The 22731-nt window shown below is 37.4% G+C and overlaps 1 protein-coding gene across 3 annotated transcripts in view; it reads right to left on the bottom strand.

The window, feature by feature from the left end:
• The window catches only part of LOC150079214 (integrin-linked kinase-associated serine/threonine phosphatase 2C-like), a 112303-nt gene extending 89953 nt beyond the window's left edge, over nucleotides 1–22350 (bottom strand). Inside the window, exons 1-2 of one of the 3 annotated variants that reach the window (XM_090382773.1) lie at nucleotides 22146–22284; nucleotides 16482–16670 (exon numbers count right to left, since the gene is read on the bottom strand). In XM_090382773.1, the coding sequence (XP_090238899.1) occupies nucleotides 16482–16670; nucleotides 22146–22182 (226 nt within the window). In that variant the 5' untranslated portion in view covers nucleotides 22183–22284. Of the gene's footprint in view, nucleotides 1–16481; nucleotides 16671–22145 lie in introns of all 3 variants that reach the window. The other 2 variants (XM_090382771.1, XM_090382772.1) reach the window with 2 other exon arrangements.
• Nucleotides 22351–22731: the final 381 nt, after the last annotated feature.

Raw genomic sequence — 22731 nt, 5'->3', positions numbered from 1 at the left:
AATGATAGGACACGTCTTGTATTTGAGAGTCAGCTATAACTACAAGCAAAGGTGTGAAATCTTGTAACTGAAAGTTGTTTTCCATCGTTTATAATGACGAAAAGAAATACAAGATGGTTCTAAGATATTCTTGAGAAGTGGAGGGACAGTTTATAAAAGAATCCTCTTCGGGGTAGCAGATGAAACCACTTAGTCATTCAGTGACAGGTTTAAGAATAAATAATACTGAAGGAATTGGGTTCTTACTTTGAAACTTTATCCCGAGGAAGGAGGGAAGTTCACAGCCCTACTGACCTTGACAGCAGCAGTCCCGAAGTCAGAAAGGCAGAAATGGCAAGTAGTGAGGTATTGGAAAATGGCTATCACCAGACAAGAGGGCGTTTGACCAGAACAACATAAATAAAACTATAAGCTGCAGAAGGTGCAAGAATGGAAGATATTAGCATCTAGAGATAGGTAACCACATAGGCATTACTGTAGCACATAAGTAAACACTGAATTACACTCCAAACAAGATAAAAACATTCAAAAATTAGAAGCACTAAAATCCACAACTACAGTTGAACCTGTGCATGTGCACTCTCCAAAATAAGATACTAGCAGGTCGGCTTTATCCTTGGCTGAAGTAGCAATAGAACCATCTGGTTTTGACAGAGGTGGGAACAGAGATGTGCAAAAGACCAGACTGCTTCACTACTATCTGGACAAGAAGCAAGTTTTCTACTCTTGGCCTGTTCGAAATCAAGCTTGGACTGATTAATAACTGCTTTACAATTGTTGCGGGCCTTGGTATAGGCAGAAAATGAAACTGAAGATTTGGAAACAAGCCAATTACGATACACAACATTCTTCTCTAGAACAGCCTTAGCACATTTATTGGAGATAAAGGACGAGATTTTAAGGTGGAGTGTGGAATAAAGGATTCCATCCCTACAAGAATAATTTCACTGACACGATCTGAGCAAATGTTGACATCAGAAGTTTTGAAACAGTAATCCGACCAAGAAAAAGAAGATAATAAATCCTGCAGATCATCCCATTTTGCATTCTTGTAATGCCAAAAAACACGAGGTTGGGAATGGTCATGATAGAAAGGCTCCATTGGAGAAGAGACCATCGCCAAATTATGATCTCAGGTGCATAGAGGACCACTCATCTCAACCGTGTACTTAGACGGGTTGTTTGTGAGCAAAAGATCAAGCATTGGCTGTGGTTAGGGTTGTCTGTATTCTGGTAGGTAAATGAACAATCTGTGCAAGATTATTAGTAATTGCAAAAGCCTCAACATCTCGACCAGCTGGGTCTGTGTGACCAGAAAAAGGAGGCCAGTTGGAGTTGTGAACATTAAAATTACCAAGGAAAATTACCTCACTGTTAGGAAAGCTGGACTGGAGAAAGTCAAGTTTCAAAGAGAGGAAGTCAAAGAGTTCCAAGTGATTAGTGGAGTTGGGAGAACAATAGAGGCAACAGATGAATTTGAGACAATGGGATAGAGAGATTTTAAGCCTGAGAAAATCGAAAAAAGGAGATTCCAAAATAAGTCTCTGACAGGGAATATCAGAATGGACATATGCACAAGTACCACCTTTGAAGCAAAAGGAATTGTACAGCAAATAATTTGGACAACTGAGGTGGTTGAATCAACCGATAACTGCATCTCTGTCAGAAAAAGTACATAGGGTTTGGTAAACTAAGTGGAAATTGACAATTTCCAATTGTCGACGTGGTCTCAGTTCTAACTGAGATTAGAACTGAGACCACATATATTTGTGAAATGAAAAATGAAGTGTTTGGGAGGTTTAGATCTTTTCGCAGATAAGTTCGCTCTATTTGTTTGCATTCACATACATTAAAAATTTTTCGCATTTACATACATGAAAAATAGAGCAGCCTCCATAGGCAAGTGATCAGGAGCAGGAGTGCAGGAACACGCTGCCCTTGACTGCTAAATAAGGTCGATCTTCCAAGCTGCACTGGACCACTGCGGCAGATTATGGTCCATTTCCCTCAACATGAATTGTTGACGAGACTTCCATCCTACAGTTGATTGATAATGGCTGCAGTATATCTTTTTTTTTTTTTACTTTACATGAAAAATTTTGTTCCTTTACTTTGCTCCCATGGCCACTAAGTTTTCATAATCAGACCTTTCCCAGCCTACACCTTTTTACGATACTATTACAGATCAATTTATAGTTATTGTAGAGCTCAGTAATTTTCATTACTCTGCAACCTCCCATACCATCTTTTGCTTCATTATCTCAATTACCCATCTCTGCAGAAGACTTGCAGAACTTAGCCAGAATGTGGAAATCCATGTCAAGATAAAATTAAACCTAAATACTAATCACCCAGAAAATATCCGTCTGATCATTTAAATCCACCGACAGTAAATTGCTGAATTTAATTTAAATATTCATTAACAGATTATTTTTTCTAACAGCAAATTTAAAATACTACATGGTATCACACATGAAGCTATTTTACCATATCAACTATTTTGCCAGTTTGCACTATCTGGATTCAGTCTGCTGTTTGTTGAGCCTGTAGTACTGTCAGGCAAAAATATCTTTCAGACAAATTACAAAATACTACTGGTTGGATAAATGCTACTTTTTAATAGTGTTCCTTGCCCATACTAACAGATATAGTTGCACTTCCTTCTGTGGAAGAAAAAGGGGTTAAACTTCATAGAGTGCACCAGAAATAGAGTATCAATTATCAGGAGACAGGAGTCTGCAGAAGTATAAATTAGTCTGTAATCAAATTACTCAGGTGAGTTAGGAATAATAAGGCAGATTATCAGAAATCTCTGGCTAAGAGTGCAAAGAAAAGTAGCAAGGAATTCTTTACTTATGTTAACACTAGAAGGAAAGGAACGAATCACATTGATCTGTCTAATCTGAATAGCTTTGCTATATATGATTCTGTTATGGGTGTTGCTGATAAACTGAATAAGCATTTTTCCTCTGCAGTTGCAAGTGTACTTATGGTTTTAAGAGACTGGGCTAACAGACCTATCTACTAATCGGGAGTTAAGTTTTTTTTTTTTTTTTTTGATTTGGTAGTTGTTGGCGCATCGGCTTCTGTGGCCATATTGCACCTCCCAAGGTTTTTGCAGTACTTTGATCCAAGCCCAAGGCGGGAATCGAACCCGCGACCTTTGGGTTGCCGGGCAGGTACTTTACCCACTCGGCTAGCCCAGTCGGCAAGGGGGAGTTAAGTGATTTTAGGATAAGTGAATGGAAGCTGAACAAGAAACTGCTGCAGATAAAAGTGAACAAAGTAAAGGTGATAGTGAAATGCTAAGTTAAGTAATAGCATTCTTGGATTCAAGGAAGGTCCTACAGACTGGAGATGTACAAATGTATCTTTTTATTATTATTATTAGCCGTATGGTGCAAGGGAGTCTGAAGCTTATGCTGCACCAGCCAAAAAAAAAAAATTCGCACATTACCCTGTGTGAGAGAGAGAGAGAGAGAGTCAAAAGTAGAAGGAAATCACCAAGAAAACAAGAAAGAGAAGAATGATGATATCCAGCTCAGGACACTAGGTTTGCCAAGCCCATACTCACCAGATGTGATCCCCTGGGGTAAAATTTTATTCATAAAGGAAGAAGTGAGTAATTATAATTCAAAGGATGTAGTGAGTAATTATAATTCAAAGGAAGTAGTGAGTAATTATAGACCTGTAAGTTTGACTTCTATACCAGGGAACATAGAGTCAATAGTTACAGTAATGCATGTTCAATTTTTACTAGGAATGGAAAGACATTAGAAACTTAAGCAGAACAATAGATAATAGTATGTCTCCAAGTAGAACTTAAGCCCAAACCTTAGCACTGAGTATTCAGTTTTAACTGAGAGCAGAAAATCTCCCCATGATAAAAATCAAATTTTGAGTTAATCTTATAGTATCTAACCACATTGGTCAAACATGATGTGATTGTGATATAGTTGTTTCAAAGAACAGCTGTTTCAAAACTCACTGGCAGGTGGTCTCTATTAGTATTAAAGTTAGACATATAGCGCAAGTAAACTACAGACTTTTGCTGCACCAGCAAAAAAATAAATTAAAATAAAATAATAAACAAAAATAACAATAAAAATATAAAGAAGATGTAAATATAAAAGATAATATATAAAAAAGTTGATAAGTAAATAGACTAATCAAATTCTGCATGAAGGTTTAGGAAAAAGGAAAGCCTGTGCAAAAAATCTGTGCCCCCACACAGCCTCACAGATGAGCAGAAGCAACAAAGAGCATCATTATGCAGACTTCATTCAAACTTGCCAAGTTAATCCTAATTTCCTTAACTGTAGATGAGTGTTGAGTGTTTCAGTACAACCCAGAGACAAATCATCAGAGCATGCATTGGACTTCAAAATCATCACCAAGACTCAAAAACGTTTAATTTATAGAAGTCCAGGATCAAGAGGATGCCAACTGTCCATGTTTTTCGACAAACAGGGTGTGATTCACAAGGAATTTTCACCTGAAGGGGAGAGTAAATGCTGAATTCTACATAAATTTGCTTCAAAAACTACTGAAGTGGAGGCTGCAATTCTGAAAGAAAGGTAGCTGGTCCTTGTTGCATGACAATACCCCTGCCCATTCCACACTTGTTGTCAAGACATTTCTGATGAAACACAGCATTATACAAAATAACCATCCACTCTACTCTCCAGATTTAGCACCAGTGGAGTTCTTTCCCAAGGTGAAAACTGCCCTCAAAGGAAAGAGATTTCAGAATGTTGATGATATAAAGAAAAATGTAACCACCAAGACTGAACAAAATCTCTTTGGATGCCTTTACTGACTCCTTTCAAAAACTTTTAGAATGGTGTAATAAGTGCATTCAATTAGGTGTGATTACACTGAATAAAAAAAAAACCAAAAAAAAAAAAAAAAAACATTTTTGAGCTCCTCCACTTTGTGTTCTTTTTACTGCACTAGTCCAGGAATTGCATTAATGAATCAGCCATCAGGTAGTCCACATTACAAAACTGAAACATGCAATAACAGCATTACTCACTGTAATAATTTCATCAGATGTGTCGTGCAAGGCTCATTAACAATGTCTTTTAGAAAGATGACAAAGAAACACAATGTAAAATTCAGAAGACATATATGCAAGATTTTCCACGTATTGTAAAATCTAAAAAAAGTAACACATTTACCTCGTGTACCATACATACATAGATGTGATACTCCACTTTCGAGCAGCAGTGAAACATAATGTAATCACTTTTATAAAAAAATAAAGCATAATGATAACGTGCACCATAGAAAGAAATAAAAATAGATGCCATTTCATGGTTACAATGATGTCATACACACTGAAATGTTTATTTTCATTGAACATAATCTTCCTCTAAGTTGTGCTGATCATGCAAGTGCATTGTTCAGAAATGTTTCCCAATAGCAAAATATGGTTGTGGAAGAACAAAAACAACAGGCTTGTTAGTGAAATTTCATGTATAGGGAAAGAAGTAGTGATGGCACTAAAGCTGGGCCATTTTTCCTTGCTACAGATAGGTACAAGCAAAATAATCAATTATATGCAAATTAAATGATTATGAAATCAACAACACAAAAACTGGGGGGGGGAAATAACACACACCTATTGCCCAACTATTATCAATTGGGGCAATAGTTGAGTGTGTGTGTGTGTGTGCGCATATATATCAGGCAAATAGTATCATTTGTGTGCACGCACATACTTGTGGTGTATACCTATCTCAGGTAAATAGTTTATGAATGCACGCACACACACACACACACACACACGCATGCATGCGTACCATTTGGAATTTGTCAAGACCTTACATGCTTAGAAGTAATTGAAATAATTGATTACTAATCATTCAATTATGCCCATCATTGAATGATTAGTAATCAATTAATCAATTAGAAATCAATCCCACCTGGAAGCATATGGGATTCCTTCAAAAAAAAACTGTCTGGCACTTAGTGTCAATAATGCACCTGTTTCGGTAGGCCTAAAAATGAGTAGCAAGTGTATTAAAACAGGAGATTGAGTACTTGGTGGTAATAGGCTGTCCTCATCATCATATTAATTATGTGTTTATTATTAATTAGTATTATTAATTAAATTCTTGTGTATTTCTTCTTGCTCAACAACATCTAGCTATATTTGCCACTCTTCGGATGCAGATGTTATTGCTGGCAATAAAGTTCCATGTTCATTGAACAATTTCAAAACAACTTCAAAAGTAAAGGTAACTGGTGAAGATCAAATATGCACACAGATTTGAAAACTCCCATGGCTAGTTGCTTTGTGCCTTCGACATATTCAGCTAATTTGAGGCTGTCACAAACATTCTCTCAGGTATGCCAAGCTGTGCTTGTCACCTGTGAATCTAAAACGTTGATGGAACTGATATTCGGGTGATACCCCAGTGAGTCTGAGACAGCCAATTCCCCTGCTTGCACCTTCATGATGATGGGACTGTTAGTAACCCTGGGTATAACCCCCAAGTGCAAGTCGTGAAATACAGCGACTAGCATACTGAAGGTGACCACTTAGTTGCAAACCAACATAAGCAAGGGTCGAAGTGCGGCACCCACACCACATCGAGGAAGACCACCTCTTTGTTTAACCAGGCAATACTAGGTGGTTGGTGACTCTCATCAACTGGTGCAATACAACCACTTTGCTTATTGGAGGCTCAAAGTGGTGAAATCCACATTTTTAGTCTTCAGAGCAAAGCTCTGGCAACCCTCACATCTTTTCCATCATGCAATATGATTAATGCCTTTTGAGGTTATGATGGACATCATAGTGAGATACAATCTTCCTTACATTTCGAGGGTACAGCTCTAAAACAGTGTTCGCAGGTCAGCCACTAGATAGTCCACTGGACTGAACCTATTGATAACTTTCTAGGAGGCTTTCAGATCAGCTGGTATATAATCTTGTTGCCTCTATTCTGCTAGATAGTGACTGGAGGGTGTCTGATTAGTGTGTGTGTGTATGTGGGGGCATTGTTGAGGCCACATTATGTCAAGGAACTGGGTGTATTCTTGCCATGCGTATGCCATATGCAAAAATTCCATTACTTCATACAGCATGTCCTTGCCACATTTTCTAACTTCTGAATAAACCATAAATTTTCAATCTAATAGAACCAGCTTATCTACAAAAAGATCTAAACCTCCCAAAAACTTCCTCATTCATTTCACAAATGTACATGGTCTTGGTTCTAATTTCAATGATGTTGATTTCCACTTACAGTCTGCCAACCCACACGTACTTTTTCTGATAGAATCCCAGTTATTGGTTAATTAAACCACTGCTCATCTCAGTTGTCCGAATTATTCACTGTATGATTTCTTTCGCTTCAAAAAAGGTAATTGTGCATGCCCATTCTGATATTCTCTGTCAGAGATTTAGTAATTTGAGATCTCCTCTGACTTAAAATCTCTCTACCATATTGTGTAAAATTTATCTGTTGCCGCTATCATTCTCCCAATTTTCCATTAATCACTTAGAATTTGACTTCATCTCTTTGAAACTTAAGTTTCTCCAGTCCAACTTTCCTAACAGTGAGGTAATTTTTTCTTGGTGATTTTAATGTTCACTCCAGCTGGCTTCCGTTTTCTAGTCACACCAACCCAGCTGGTCAAGATGCCGAGGCTTTCACAATTATTAATAACCTCACATAAATTGTTCATTCACCTACCAGAATACCTGACAATCCCAACCATGCAGCCAACATGCTTGATCTTTTTCTCCCAGACTATCCTTCTAAGTACATGGTCAAGGCGAGTGGTCTTCTAGGCATCTCAGATCAAAACTTGGTGATGGTCTCTTCTCCAATGGCACCTTTCTCTCATGGCCAATTTCAACATCTTGTTGTTTGGCATTACAAGAATGCAAAATGGGATGATCTGTGAGATTTCTTTTCTTCTTTTCCTTGGTTGGAATACTGTTTCAAATCTTCTGATATCAATGTTTGCTCAGATCATGTGGGTAAAATTATTCTTATAGGGATGATATCCTTTATTCCATATGCCACCTTAAAATCTCGTCCTCTATGTAAACCTTGGTTTTCCAATAAATATGCTAAGGCTGTTCAAGAGGAGAATGTTGCATAGCATATAGCCAAATCTCCGGGTTCATTTTTTGCCTACACCAAAGCTCACAACAATTGTAAAGCAGTTGTTCATCAGTCCAAACTAGAGATTATGAACAAGCTAAGAGTAGAAAACTTACTTCTTGTCCAAAAGGTAGTCGAACATTCTGGTCTCTTGCCAAAGCTTTCGGCAAGAGACCAGAATTGGCCTGCAACTTTTGCCCATCTCTGTTCCCACCTCTGACAAAACCAGATGGTTCTACTGCCACTTCAGCCAAAGATATAAGCGGACCTGCTAGCATCCTACCTTTCTATCAACTTGTGTATTGATGATCTTGATAAACCACCTCCTACCAATGCCTCATGTGTCTGTATGTATTCAGGAAGGTAAAAAAATATATATCAAAATTTTAATCATTAATTTATGGTTAATATGGGTTCATCGCTTGAGGGTCACCCGTCAGATGGTCCACCACCACAAATGAAAAAATAATTTTAACAATTTTTTACCTAAAAAAATTTACACATTCTTAAGCATATTAAGCAGTAACAACCCCAGAAAATTAATGCGAGGCACATTTGATTGAAAGGCTATGTTCTGATTTTTTAGTGTAACATTTAAAAGAGACAAACAGAGTGCTTTATTCAAGCCAGAAGACAAGAACATGTACAAACTTTCCACACAGGTGAGGAAAACTTACCTAGCATATTCAACTTGCTTGGCCCATTTAGAATTGCTTTCCCGAAAAGTTTGCGATTCAGAATCCTTTTTCTCGGAGAGTTCATTAGTTTGTCTTTTTTAAAAACTTAGTCAATGCGACTCACCGGTAACTGATGTTATGCTTTTTAATTTAGTAGCTTCCAGAAGTGTTTAATTTTAGCTACTAATGCAAAGTAGCAAATAATGCAAGAAAGAAAGTTCATACAGCATTAGTAAAAAATAAAAAAATTCCTGCATCCCTTCTAATAATTTTTCTAGTTCTTTATTGAATTTATTTAGACTGCCCATTTCCACAACTACCATTGGCTGGTTGAAGGAAAATTTCCACAATATCTATTCTGTAACCATCCTTCCTCAATTTAAACTCATGTCCCCCTCGAGTGTGCTGTCTGAGCACAAAGAAGAATGCCCTCAGCATTTAGCTCACTCAATCCATTCGAAGCATTAAACAACTTAATCAGTTCTTGCAGGTGACCAGTCTCCAGAAGCTGCAATTTGCAGAACTGAAGACATTCTTGGTAAGAGCACTCTTTGTTCCACTCACTAATTTTGCCCTATTCTACATATTCTAGCAAATCCATATCCTTCCGAAAATGAGGCTTCCAGATTACTTTCAAAGTGTACTTACTTTGAAAGACATTACCAGAGGCGCCTCCGTAGCCAGGTGGGCTGGAGCAGCAGTGTATAGCACACACTTCTTGATTAGACCGGGGTTTGAGCCCGTGCTCACCAAATATGGAGGATTCAGAGAGGTCAGGGAATGACCACCGCATATCCTCGGAGCAATATAGCCTTAGTTGCTAATGCTCCTAAAAAACCAAATAACAAACAAACATTACCAGAACTAAATTTACACTTTATCCAGTATAGCATGATCATTTTTTTGTAACGTTCAGTTTAATTTTTAAGTGAGATATTTTTAAAGATAATTCACTGATGCTTATTTTGATATTTTTATTAATTTAACCTTTACTTTTTAACTGGAAAAAGCAAGCATAACATATCACAGGATGTCATGACTGATAGAAGAATTGTCATTGACAATTCACCTGTGAGTTACAGGCTTTTTACTTGCATTTGCAGTCACATGGATGCAGAACTTTCTTTAGATGATGGCAATTCTTTTTTGTGTGCCAAATATAGGGAGTGCAATAGCCTTAAAAACAACTGTGTACTGTTAGGTGAAATTGAGTGTTTGAGATCAGTTGATGCCTTAGATCAAAATCAAACTGGGGACTTGACAGAGATCCAGGTGTCTGATTCCATACCAAGCAACACTTCAAAATCAGGTCTCATCTCAGGACCAGATCTTTCACACAAAGGAGTTAGCCATAGCAAATTCAGTTGTAAGGAAAACCAGAAATGTATTCCATAATAATGGCAGATAGAAAAGAACCAAAGTATTCTGCAGGGTGCAAAAACTAATCATGTAACCAACAGTTATCACTTTTTAAGGGTACAATGGCATACGGTAATCCATGTAGTTACTTATGACTTAAAAATATGAAACTGATGACTTGATCAAGAAATACGGCCATGTAGGAAAAATGCTGTAAGAATCAAAACGTCCTTGTGTCTGCAATTCTGCCCAGACACGACAGGAGGGAATATACGATGAAATGGTGGGTGACAACCCAGGTGTGAACCAACGTAAGCAGGGGTTGAGGTGTGGCGCCCACACCACATGGAGGAATGCCGCCCCTCTATGTTACCAGGCAATACTAGGTGGTAGATGACTCTCATCAACTGGTGAAATACCACCACTTTGCTTATTGGAGGCTTGAAGTGGTGGAACCCATGTTTAGTCTCTAGAGCTAAGTTCCGGTCAACTCTTCCCTACTGTTTGCATCATGCAGTATGATTGATGACTTTTGAGGTTATGATGAACATCATGGCGAGATCCAATATTCCTTACATTTCGAGGGTACAGCTCTAAAACGGTGTTCGCAGGCCGGCCGCTAGTTAGTAAACTGGACCGAACCTATTGGTAACTCTCTAGGAGACTCACGGATCAGCTAGTGTATAATCTTGCTACCTCTACTCTGCCAGATAGTGACTGGAGGAAGTCCATGTGGGGAGCATTGTCGAGGCCACATTATGTCAAGGATCTGGGTATATTCTTACGACGTGTACGCCATATCCAAAAATTTTGTTACTTCATACAGTATGTCCTACCCACTTTTTCTTACTATTGAATACACCACGAATTGTCAAACTAATAGAGCAAGCTTATCTGCGAAAAGATCTAAACCTCCCAAGCTCTTCCTAATTCATTTCACAAATATACGTAGTCTCAATTCTAATCTTAACAATGTCCATTTCCACTTGCAGTCTGCCAAACCCCATGTACTTTTTCTGACAGAATCTCAGTTATTGGTTGATTCAACTACTGCTCATCTCAGATGCCCAAATTATTCGCTGTATGATTCCTTTCGCCTCAAAGGTGGTACTTGTGCATATGTCTGTTCTGATATTCCCTGTCAGAGACTTGGCAATTTGGAATCTGCTCTCTTTGATGTTCTCTCTCTCTCTCTCTCTCTCTCTCTCTCTCTCTCTCTCTCTCTCTCTCTCTCTCTCTCTCTCTCTCTCTCTCCTTCATTGTGTAAAATTCATCTGTTGTCTCTACCATTCTCCCAACTCCAGTAATCACTTGGAGCTCTTTGACTTCCTCTTTTTTGCAACTTGACTTTCTGCAGTCCAACTTTCCAAACAGTGAGGTAATTTTCCTTGGTGATTTTAATGTTCACAACTCCAACTGGCTTCTGTTTTCTAGTCACACCGAACCAGCTGGTCGAGATGCTGAGGCTTTTGCAATTTCTAATGACCTTGCACAGATTGTCAAATGAACCTACAAGAATACCGGACAATCCGAATCATATGGCCAACACACGATCTTTTTCTAACAAACAACCCTTCTAAGTACATGGTCGAAGTCAGAGGTCCTTTAGGCACTTCAGATCACAACTTGGTGATTGTCTCTTCTCCAATGGAGCCTTTATCTCATGGCTATTCCCAACCTCGTGTTGTTTTGCATTACAAGAATGCAAAATGGGATGACCTATGAGATTTCTTTTCCTCGGTCGGATTACTGTTTCAAAACTTCTGATGTTAATGTTGCTCAGATCGCGTCAGTGAAATTATCCTTGCAGGAATGGAATCCTTTATCCCACACTCCACTTTGAAATCTCGTCCCTTATCTAAACCTTGGTTTTCCAATAAAGGTGCTAAGGCCGTTCAAGAGAAGAATGCTGCATATCGTAATTGGCTTGTATCTAATTCTTCAGTTTCATTTTCTGCCTACACCAAAGCTCGCAACAATTGTAAAGCAGTTATTAATCAGTCCAAACTACAGTTTGAACAGGCTAAGAGCAGAAAACTTGCTTCTTGCCCTAATAGTAGCCAAGCATTCTGGTCCCTTTCCAAAGCTATTGGCTGCAACTTTTGCCCATCTCTGCTCCCACCTCTGTCCAAACCAGATGGTTCTGTTGTCACTTCAGCCAAGGATAAAGCTGACCTACTAGCATCCCATTTTTCTTCCAACTCACATATTAATGATCTTGGTAAAACACCTCCCACCATTCCCAACATGCTCCATTCAATGCTTCCTGTGGTCCTCCGTCAAAAGGATGTCAGAAGGATTTTGACGAATCTTGATGCTAAGAAAGCTCCAGGTCCCGATGGTATTTCTCCACCTGTTCTCAAAACCTGTGCTCCTGTACTTACTCCTATTCTTTGCCGCCTTTTTTCACTTTCTTATCCCAAAGGTGTTTTTCCTTCTGCTTGGAAATTTGCTCATATCCAGCCAGTTTCTAAAAAGGGTGACAAATCCCTCCCATCCAATTATCATCCCATTGCAATTACTTCTACTCTTTCTAAAGTAATGGAGAAATCAATTAACCGCCAACTCTTAAACTACATAGAAACTTTCCGTCTGATCAACGATCGCCAGTATGGATTCAGTCAGTGTCGATCCACTGGTGATATTCTGGCTTATGTTACCCATTTATGGACTAATTCAGGAAAGGTTCGGTGAAACACAAGTAGTTGCTCTTGACATCTCAAAGGCTTTTGATCGTGTTTGGCATAAAGGTCTTCTAAACAAGCTTCCATCTTATGGTTTGCCAACTGTTTTTAGTAATTGGTTATCCAGTTTTCTCTCTGATCGCTCACTGAGGGTGATGATAGATGGCTCTCTGTCTTCTAACTTCTCCACTAATGCCGGTGTCCCCCAAGGTTCGGTTCTTTCCCCCACTCTTTTCCTCTTGTATATTAATGACCTTCTTCCATTGACTGGAAATCCTATCCATAGTTTTGCCGATGATAGTACATTGCATTCCACTTTCCATTTTGAGAAACCTTATCCTGCTCAACCAGCATCAATTTCTTGAAAATCTGCTACCAATTCCTTAAATGCCAATCTTCAGGTAATTCTCCAGTGGGGCAAAGACAACTTAGTTGATTTCAACCCTTCTAAAACTCAGTCTTGTCTTATATCTTCCAAAAAGGATTCTTCTGCTCCTATGCTTATCTTTAGTGACACTCCAATTTCTAGGCAAAATGATATATCTCTTTTGGGCTTCTAATCTCTCTTGGCACAAGCACATTACAAATATTGCTTCCTCTGCATCTAAAAAACTTGGTTTTCTCTTTCGCTCTCAGCGTTACTTTTCTTCCACAGCTGCTCACTCTGTATAAATCGCAAATCCGCCCTGCCATGGAATATTGTTCCCACATCTGGGGTGATGCCCCCAAAACCTCTCTCAGGCTTCTTGATTCCATTCAGAAGAGGGCAGTTAGGTTAATTAATGATTCATCTCTAACAGAGTCTCTCCACTCACTGTCTCATAGGCGTTCTGTTTCTGCTGCATGCCTCTACAGATACATCCATGGGCACTGTTCTTCTGAATTGGCTTCTATAATTCCTGCTCTCTCTTTCAAAACAGTCCGAACACATGCCGCCACCAACCAACATCCATTTACTGTCCAACTTCAAACTCACAGAACCAACTTTTCATCTTACTTTTTATTCATTCAACTGCCGTTTTCTGGAACAACCTTCCTTCATACGTATTTCCTGAAAATTATAGTCTACAGAAGTTCAAGTCCAATGTCAACAAAATCTTCTTTCGTCTTCTCAACCTCCAACCCAAGCACGGTACTAAGTATTATAGGTTCTAACACCTCTCGTGTTTGGGGTTTACATAAAAAAAAATAAAACTAAGTCTAGACTTGAGGGACTGTTACAAGGGAGAAATTTTTTTTTAGCATGGACTGCCCCAAATTGCATCTATTAGAAGAAATCTGCTTTGTAAAGTTGGAATTCATTTGAATGGAAGAGGTGCAAGAATTCTGGTTAATGTCATTGAGGATGCCTCAAGGGTTCAAGAAAATTGCTATTTCAAGAGTTAGGGCGAGCCACTGGTAAGATGAAGGTTGGTGACATGAACCAAAATCATTATGAGTACTTGTGCCTGATCTATAATCTTTATATTACAAAAGAAGCATTCCCTTCTAAGTTTCCTTTTGACACTGTCTGAAGCTGAAGATGCTTGAAAACTTAAGTTTCTAATGTACCTTGATTTTTATTTCTGACAAACCTGTCATTTGTACATTCCTTTGGGATTTTAACTGGATTTAAAATGCTTCTAAGCTGTTAGTTATCAAACTCTGTCCTAAACAAATTGAAGATGAGTACTGTAAATGAAATAGGTTCTTACTATAAAATTTTTAATTCAAATGGAATTTAATATAATGAACTCAAGAGGGCGGTTCAATAAAGAATCGCCCTAACCTAGCTGCTAACCTGTTGATTCTTAGCACAGGTTTTAGTCCTTCCCTACATAGCCACCGTGCAGATTTACACATTTTTTTCCATCGATGGATAAGGCTATGGATACAGTTTTTGTAGAAGTGGTGAGGTTGGTCTTTGAACCATGACTCTGTTTCAGAAATGAGTGTCTCATTGTCAGGGAAGTGAGTGACCCCTGAAGAAATGACTTGAGGAAAGGAAACAAGAAGTCCGATGGTGCAAGATTGGGCGAGTAGGCTGGATGGGGCAGCATTTCATATCCACAAGTGGCCGCTTGTGTTGTTGCAATTTCAGAAGTGTGAACTGGGGCATTGTCTTGAAGCATTCTCACACCTTTGGACAGCATGCCATGCCTACATATTTTGATTTTCTCCTGTAATTTTGTGAGTAAGTTGGCATAATAGGCACCTGCAATTGTTCCACCTTTCGGCAGGTAATCAGTCATTATTACACCTTTCTCATCCCAAAACACTGTCAGCAAGACCTTTCCTGCTGATTCTGGACTTTACCTTCTTGGGGGGGTGGGGAACTATGATGTCGCCATTCCATGGACTGCTTTTTACTTTCAGGGTCGAAATGGTGTATTCAACTTTCATCCTGAGTGATTATATGAGAGAAAAAGTCTTCCTCATTTTTTTGGCACAGGGTTAACAACTCTTGTGATTTCTGTTGTCGATCAGCCTTCTGGAAACCAGTCAATAATTGGGGAATACCTCTTGCACTCAATTTCTGTAAATGGAGTTGGTCACAAAGGACTGTTTCAACACTCACACTAATATTCACTAATGAGCTCACACTAATCTTCACCTTCTGGGACAATTCATGCACAGATATCCGGTGATCTTCCATGATGAATGACTCTACTTTTCTGATCATGCTGTCATCGATGGCTTAATGGGGACGACCTGGAATGGGCTCAGATTCTACTGATGTCAAACCACACCTAAATTGTCTATGCCAGTGCTTCACAATGCCATAGGATGGGGCTTCATCCTTATATACAGCAGTCATCTCCTCATGGATTTCTTTAGGAGATTTCCCCTTCAAGAACAGATACTGTATTACAGCTCTGGCTTCAACTTTGTCCATGATGCTACTTCGTCACAAGTTCAGTTTTGTAAGAGAAAAACAAATTAAGACACAGGGCTGAAATTTTTCACCTTTAGTACAGAGATATGTATGATGCTACACACAAAATATCATGACTCTGTGATATGTGGAAGTAGGTGAGGGCAATTCTTTATTGAACCACTCTCGTAAGCCTGCTGGCAGATGTGTAAAAATTCATAGCAACATGGGAGTCATTTCAACTTTTTGCAAGAGCTCTGAAATTTTTAATATAGAAATAAAGAGAACTCTTCATGAAAGCTATTATAAGTTACAAATATAGAAAGAGAACAGTTTAATAGCATAAATCAAAAACAAGTGTCATCTGAAGCTAGCTTTAAACTGAATAAAACTGCATTTTCAAAGTTTTTGCCAATAAAATTTTTCAAACAGTTTTAAACAGTGGTTTAATATTAAGGTACATGATAAACAGCATCTCTGATTTCAGGAAATACATTTCTATTCCATTCATTTACTATCAAAAGGTTTTGGATCAAACAGTTTTGCACACTTCATCCATTTCTTTACACCAAATTATACAAAACTGGACAACTTCCCCAATGCACATTTTCTAATATCAACTAATACAAGGGTCAATACATTTTTTTGACTTTGTGAGGTCCAAAGCTAAGGAATGACTTACACTCAAGTATCCACGGTAACTGAAAACAAAACAATGTTTCATGTTGTAATTTATACAAATTTAAAAGACATTAAATTATAAGGGAAAAAAATTTAAATTTACCTGTACCTGTAGCTGAACTTTCCTGATTAAATTCTGAACACTCCTCTAACTTTCTTTTGATTCCTTTATTTCCATTTTCATTTTTTTTATTGGCTGGGGGAGGCAAATCAGAAAAGAAATCCTGAGGAGATGTTTCATCCCAAGTTGAATTAGGATGATTACCCTTTGGAGGGGATGTACTTCTCTGCGCTAAAATATGTCATATTTAATCATGTTATAAAGAATTAAGTCTAATAATCACAGCAATTTTTGATCAATGTCAATTAAATATGAATTCCCATATGCATATCCTAAAAATACAACTGAATACGTACGAATCCAGTAAAGCTGTTTTTTTCCTTTTTAAAAAGGGACTTAAAATAATGCGCACACAAGCTTGAAGTGATCAGCATTGCTGACATAACAGTTAGCTTCAGTCATTAACTACTGGGTTTCAACAATGAAAAGATTTAGGAGCAGATTCCAAATTTAATGTTTTCAATTACACGGCCTTTTTACTGAAAATAACTTTTCAAATGATACAATCTGCTAAAATTCATCGATGGTTTCTATTTTTAGAGAGAAAGTACAATTAATGACTCCTATAGATTAAGATACTCAACATGCAAGGTGGTCCAAAGTAGGTAAACACATCTGAAATATAATAATTGTAAATCTCCAGCTTCATTTTATCTACACCAAAGCTCACAACAATTGTAAAGCAGTTATCAATCACTCCAAACTAGATTTCAAATAGGTTAAGAAAGAGGAGAAAATTTTACGGCATTCTGGTCTCTTGCCAAAGCTACTGGCTGCAACTTTTGCCCATCTCTATTCCCACCCATCAGAACCAGATGGTTTTTTTTTTTTTTGGTAGTTGTTGGCACATCAGCTTCTGTGGCCATAATGCACCTCCCAAGGTTTTTGCAGTACTTTGATCCAAGCCCGAGGCGGGATTCGAACCAAAGGCAGGCACTTTACCCACCCGGCTAGCCCGGTCAGCACCAGACGGTTGCATTGCCACTTAAGCCAAAGATAAAACTGACCTGCTAGCATCCTACTTTTCTTCTAACTCATGTATTGATCTTGGTAAAATACCTCCTATCATTTCCAGTACACTTCATTCAATGCCTCTTGTGGTCGTCCATCAAAAGAATGTCAGAAGGATTTTGAACAATCTTCATGCTAAGAAAGCTCCAGGTCCTGATGGTATTTCTCCACTTGTTCTCAACACCTGCACTCCTGAACTTATGCCTGTTTTGTGTCATCTTTTTTCACTTTTTGATTCCAAAGGTGTTTTCCCATCTGCTTGCAATTTTGCTCATATCCAGCCAATTCTTAAAAAGGGTGACAAATTCCTCCCATCCAATTATCGTCTCATTGCATTTACTTCTACTCTTTCTACAGTAATGGAGAAATCAATTAACCGCCAACTCTTAAACTATCTGGAAACCTTCCATCTGATCAATGATCGCCAGTATGGATTCCATCAGTGTCGATGCACTGGTAATATTCTGGCTAATGTTACTCATCTATGGACATATTCAACAGAAAAGTTAGGTGATTCAAGCAGTTGCTCTCGACGCTTTTGATCGTGTTTGGCATAAATGTTTTCTAAATAAGCTTCTATCCTATGGTTTGCCAACTGTTTTTGGTAATTGAGTAACCAGTTTTCTGTCTGACCGCCACACTGGATAATGGTAGATGGTTCTCTGTCTTCTAACTTCTCCACTAATGCTGGTGTTCCCCAAGGTTAATTTCTTTCTCCCACTCTTTTCCTCCTGTATATTAATGACCTTCTTCCATTGACCAGAAATCCTATCCATAGTTTTGCTAATGGTAGCACATTGCATTTCACCTTCAAGTTTGAGAAACCTTGCCCTACACAAACAGCTTCAACTTCTCAAATATCCACTAACAATTCTTTAAATGTTAATCTCCAGGTAATTCTTCAGTGGGGTAAAAATTATAATATATTAACAACAGTGTCTACTTTGTCAGCACACTGTATAGCGATATCATTATTTTTCCTGAGATCATATGACGCTGAAAGTTTGTTCTTGTTAAGCTCAGGGGGCACGAAATTCTGTGGTTATTTATAACCTGGTTATCTGCTGAATGATTATGACTTTTTGTGGTATGTTGTGGAGACCGAATTCATGTTTTTACTATCCTGTGATCACGGCCAAAGTCAAAAAGTTCTGTCCACTTCAGGAAAGTGAAAAATTTTTAGAATAGATTTGTATTGTTTTAATTATAGACACAATGTCTTCTTTCGCTCAATATTTGTTGGTGGTCCAATTATTTTGGTGTTAGGTTTAGAGCTCTTGAACCTTGAATTCCGAGTGTGTCTGATCGCTAATGTTCTCTCTCTGAGTGTAGAGAATTCGTTTAGTTATTTTAAATTCTTTTATTCAAGTGTTAGAAAAGAAGCGTTCTGCATGCATATATCAAGGTAATTCTTCTCATTAGTTTGTAAACAGAAAATATGAGACATTCCAATAGAATTTGTGCATGGCCATGGATAATAAATAAACTAACTGCAACATATTTGCATTGCAGGAAGGTGTCACAAAAATATCCTGTATTACCCAAAAAGGTCATTATGTTATTCTGAGCGGTAGTGTGTATCATGGCAGTAAAACCGATGCTTCAACAGGAGGAAAAGGAATAGCTCATCACATTTTACAATTTTACAAAGGGGGGGCTGACAGGGCTGGATGAGCGTTATACTATGTATGATATCAGCTGGAATACTATATGCTGGCTGGTGGCAATTTTTATTTTCCTAGTAAATTTGGAGGGCATCAATTTGCAAGTGATATAAAGTTGATAACTTACAATAGTGACTGTTCACAAGGAAAGTAAAATTGATTACAATAAAAGATGGGCATACACACTCACAATAAGTGACACTGAAATTATTTTTGTATTTTAGCTATGCAGAATTTTCATGAAGTGAAAATTAGAAACTTTAGAAAAAAAAAAGGATATGAATGATTTAACATTACTATTCCATGTTTATAATATCTATCACACACACAAGCAAAATGAAATATGTTAATTTCAATTTTTTTTTTTTTTTTTTTGTACATATTGACTTAATTTGTTGTGTTGGAGTAATGCTGAAGTTTCATGAAATTAATGTCTCTAGAAACTTAAATTTGGCAGAGATTAAAGGTTTCATGTTTCTATTTTATGTTACCAATAGTTTTCTTGAAATTTAAATATAATTAATAAATTTTTTATTTCATTAAAACTATTAAGTATTTTACTTAATAGTTTTTGCCGCTTTCAGTGGCAAAAAATAATAATTTTCAATTATTATTTTTTTTTAAATTAACAGAAATTAACAAGTACTGCAATCTACTGGCAAAATCTCAAGCATTAGTACACAAAGTATAATTCAAAAATGTAAATACTTTTGATTTATTAAAGTTAAAATCTGGGCCTGTCTAGGGATGGGATCACATGTATTATAAAAGGGGGGGTGGTACTACTGCCAGGTTAGTATTAGTAGTTGCAAACAATTAAAGAAAGGCAGCTTACACAGCATCAGCAAAAAAAAAAAAAAAAGAAAAAAAGTCTAGTTCTTCCTTGAATTTATTAAAATCACTCAATTCTATAACACCAGATAGAAGTTTGTTACAACAATCAACTACTTGCTGACGGAATGAAAATTTCTGTACATCTATTCTGCAACCAACCTTGATCTATTTGAATTCATGCCCTGTCATGTCTGTAGTCAAGAAGAAGAGGAAAGATGCCATCTGCATTGAGCTTACTCAATCCATTCAAGCCTTAAGTGCTCCACTCAGATCTTCTCATGGGTGCATAGTATTCAGATGCTGCAATTTTCAGAACTAAAGACTTTCTTGTTAAGAGCATCTTTTTTCCTCCTCACTAATGTCATTTCTCTTCTCTGCACTTATTCCAAGAGATGCACAACCTTCCTAAAATTACACTTCCAGACTTGTATGCAGTATTCAAGAATTGGCCTAGCCATTGCCAGCTGATCTCCAGAATGTGGGTACACCCAAGTCACCGTGTTGTGGGCGTGTGGTCGAATTCAGGACAGATCCAAGCAAAAGAAGTGTGGGTTTTTAAGCCTTTCAGTTTTGGCTAGTGAAAAAAGCTTAGGTTAGTTTATACCACTAATTTGGGACAGATTCAAGCAAAAGAAGCCATGCCTGCAAGGTGGTACTCATGTTCTGGAGTATAACCCCATTGACTTATACAACAGGATAATCACCTCCTTATCCCTGCTGGCAAAATTCCTGTATAACCAATGCCTGTAGTGGCTGACTGTAAAGTGCCATTGAGCCATGGCAGTTATGTTAACATTGAAAAAATAAAAGCAAACACTTTTTTCATATTTATTACTGATTTATATTTATTGTACTTACAACTGATGTTACAGCAGCCTTCTAGTTGACACTGTGGAAAAGCAATGTCCTTACAAAAAAAATTATTTTTGTGCTACCTTCTACCGACTAATGTATTTTCAAAAACAAACCAGCCAAAAAAGATATAAAACTGGTGATCGACTGCTGGTTTTGAATAGGTGGGTGCACACATGTTAGCATTTAGTTGGTTGTGCTCTTTTGTCTAATGTCTGAGTTCCCTATAAAGAGAGAGAGAGAGAGAGAGAGCCAATCAAGTCCCTCAATGAACAGATAAGATGGAGACAGTTGAGAGAACACATTCCCATTACGTACATAGATGGTTTCTTGAGCAGGAGGTAGATATTGAGAGACAGAGTAAAACACATTATGCAAGCAGCCGCAGCTTAGTCTGTACTGGTGACCTGGAGATAACACAGGAGTTTATCAATATGACAAGCACACAGTTTCACAAATGCACACAGTTTTTCCTTATGGATTCATAGTGTTTAAGTGAAATGAGAGAGTTCACTGCTAATCATGCAACTTAGGATACTAAAATGTATAACTTTAGTAGTCAAAGGGGTATTGCTTTAACTTCAAGCATTTAAGTTACTGCTTGACCACTGTTGAATATATATATATATTTTTTTTTTTCCTCTATATATAGTCAGCACTACTATAAGGGCTAAGTGTATAATACCACTTTCATAGAGTTTATGCTTATTTAATAATTTTAAAAATAAAATTCTTGTATTAAATTTTTCGGAAGCTAGCAACTCTTTTTGTCATACAGACCTCTTTATTTCTCAATTTAAAAAAGGTTATTTGAAATAATGAAATATCAAGGTAGTCGGGAAAGTTGGAAGGCTCAAAGAGATAAACAGAACACGTCGGATTTTTTTTTTTTTTTTTTTACAAACCTTGGTTTATAGGTCTAATACAATAGAAAGCATAGAATTTCCCTTCTAACAGTCGTGGGGGGAAAGCAAACCAAAACGAAAACAAGAAAAGTTATTTATGTTAACCTCAAACTGAACTTCGAAATGAGAATTCTTGTAATTAACAATGTTAGTAAAGAATATTCCTTGAAATAAGATTCCCCAAAGTTCCCCAATAAGATTCCGCGAATTATCCCTCGATACTTATATAAATTCTATATTCACTACCAGTTTCACTGGATATATCATCACAACCATCAAAATATAGTATTTTTGGCGTAAACACTTGTTTTCGTTAGAAATGAAAGGGGTACTGCGAGGAAAGAAAGAGCAACAGTTATTCACAAATAGCTAATACTTACTAGGCTCTGGCAAATCCCCAAACAAATCCATATCCATGAATATAACGTTAAAGTCAGTGTTTACAATATAAATATAAACAGATGTCTTTAAGCAATGGCAAGAAACAGTGACAGATGACAGGCTTCTCCCACAATTTGCAGATCAACTCAATCTTACACGTTTTTCACTTTATTTTTCGGACGACTGTAACACACAAACTGTAGATCCACCATTAGCACTAAGCTTTACTCTTGAATGGAAGAGAATCGCTAAATGGTTTGTTATCACAAAAATAACGTAAAAGAAATTTAACAAATTTTTCAATACTGAGAAACAAAGATTTTTATTACAGTAAGTCTTCGAATAAAAAAAAAAATCAAGTGAGGTAGTATGGCAATTACGATATAACTAATGCCGAACACAAGCAAACTAGTTCGATGGGTGTGATCCGCAATTCTAGCGGCACAACGATAACAGCACAGCATTGATTATTAATGATAGATATTCCATTTTCATTTTAGTGAGTGTGAAATACAAATTTCTTACGAGGGGCGAGAAAACATTGCCAACTGCACAAACTGCTAGACAGCACACTGTATATGATAT

This window comes from Mastigoproctus giganteus, chromosome 10, assembly GCF_048544385.1.
Source record: "Mastigoproctus giganteus isolate SK-2022 chromosome 10, ASM4854438v1, whole genome shotgun sequence".
Lineage (NCBI taxonomy): Eukaryota > Metazoa > Arthropoda > Arachnida > Uropygi > Thelyphonidae > Mastigoproctus > Mastigoproctus giganteus.
The sequence above is the reverse complement of the archived record's forward strand: the minus strand, read 5'-3'. Positions and strand labels throughout refer to the sequence as shown.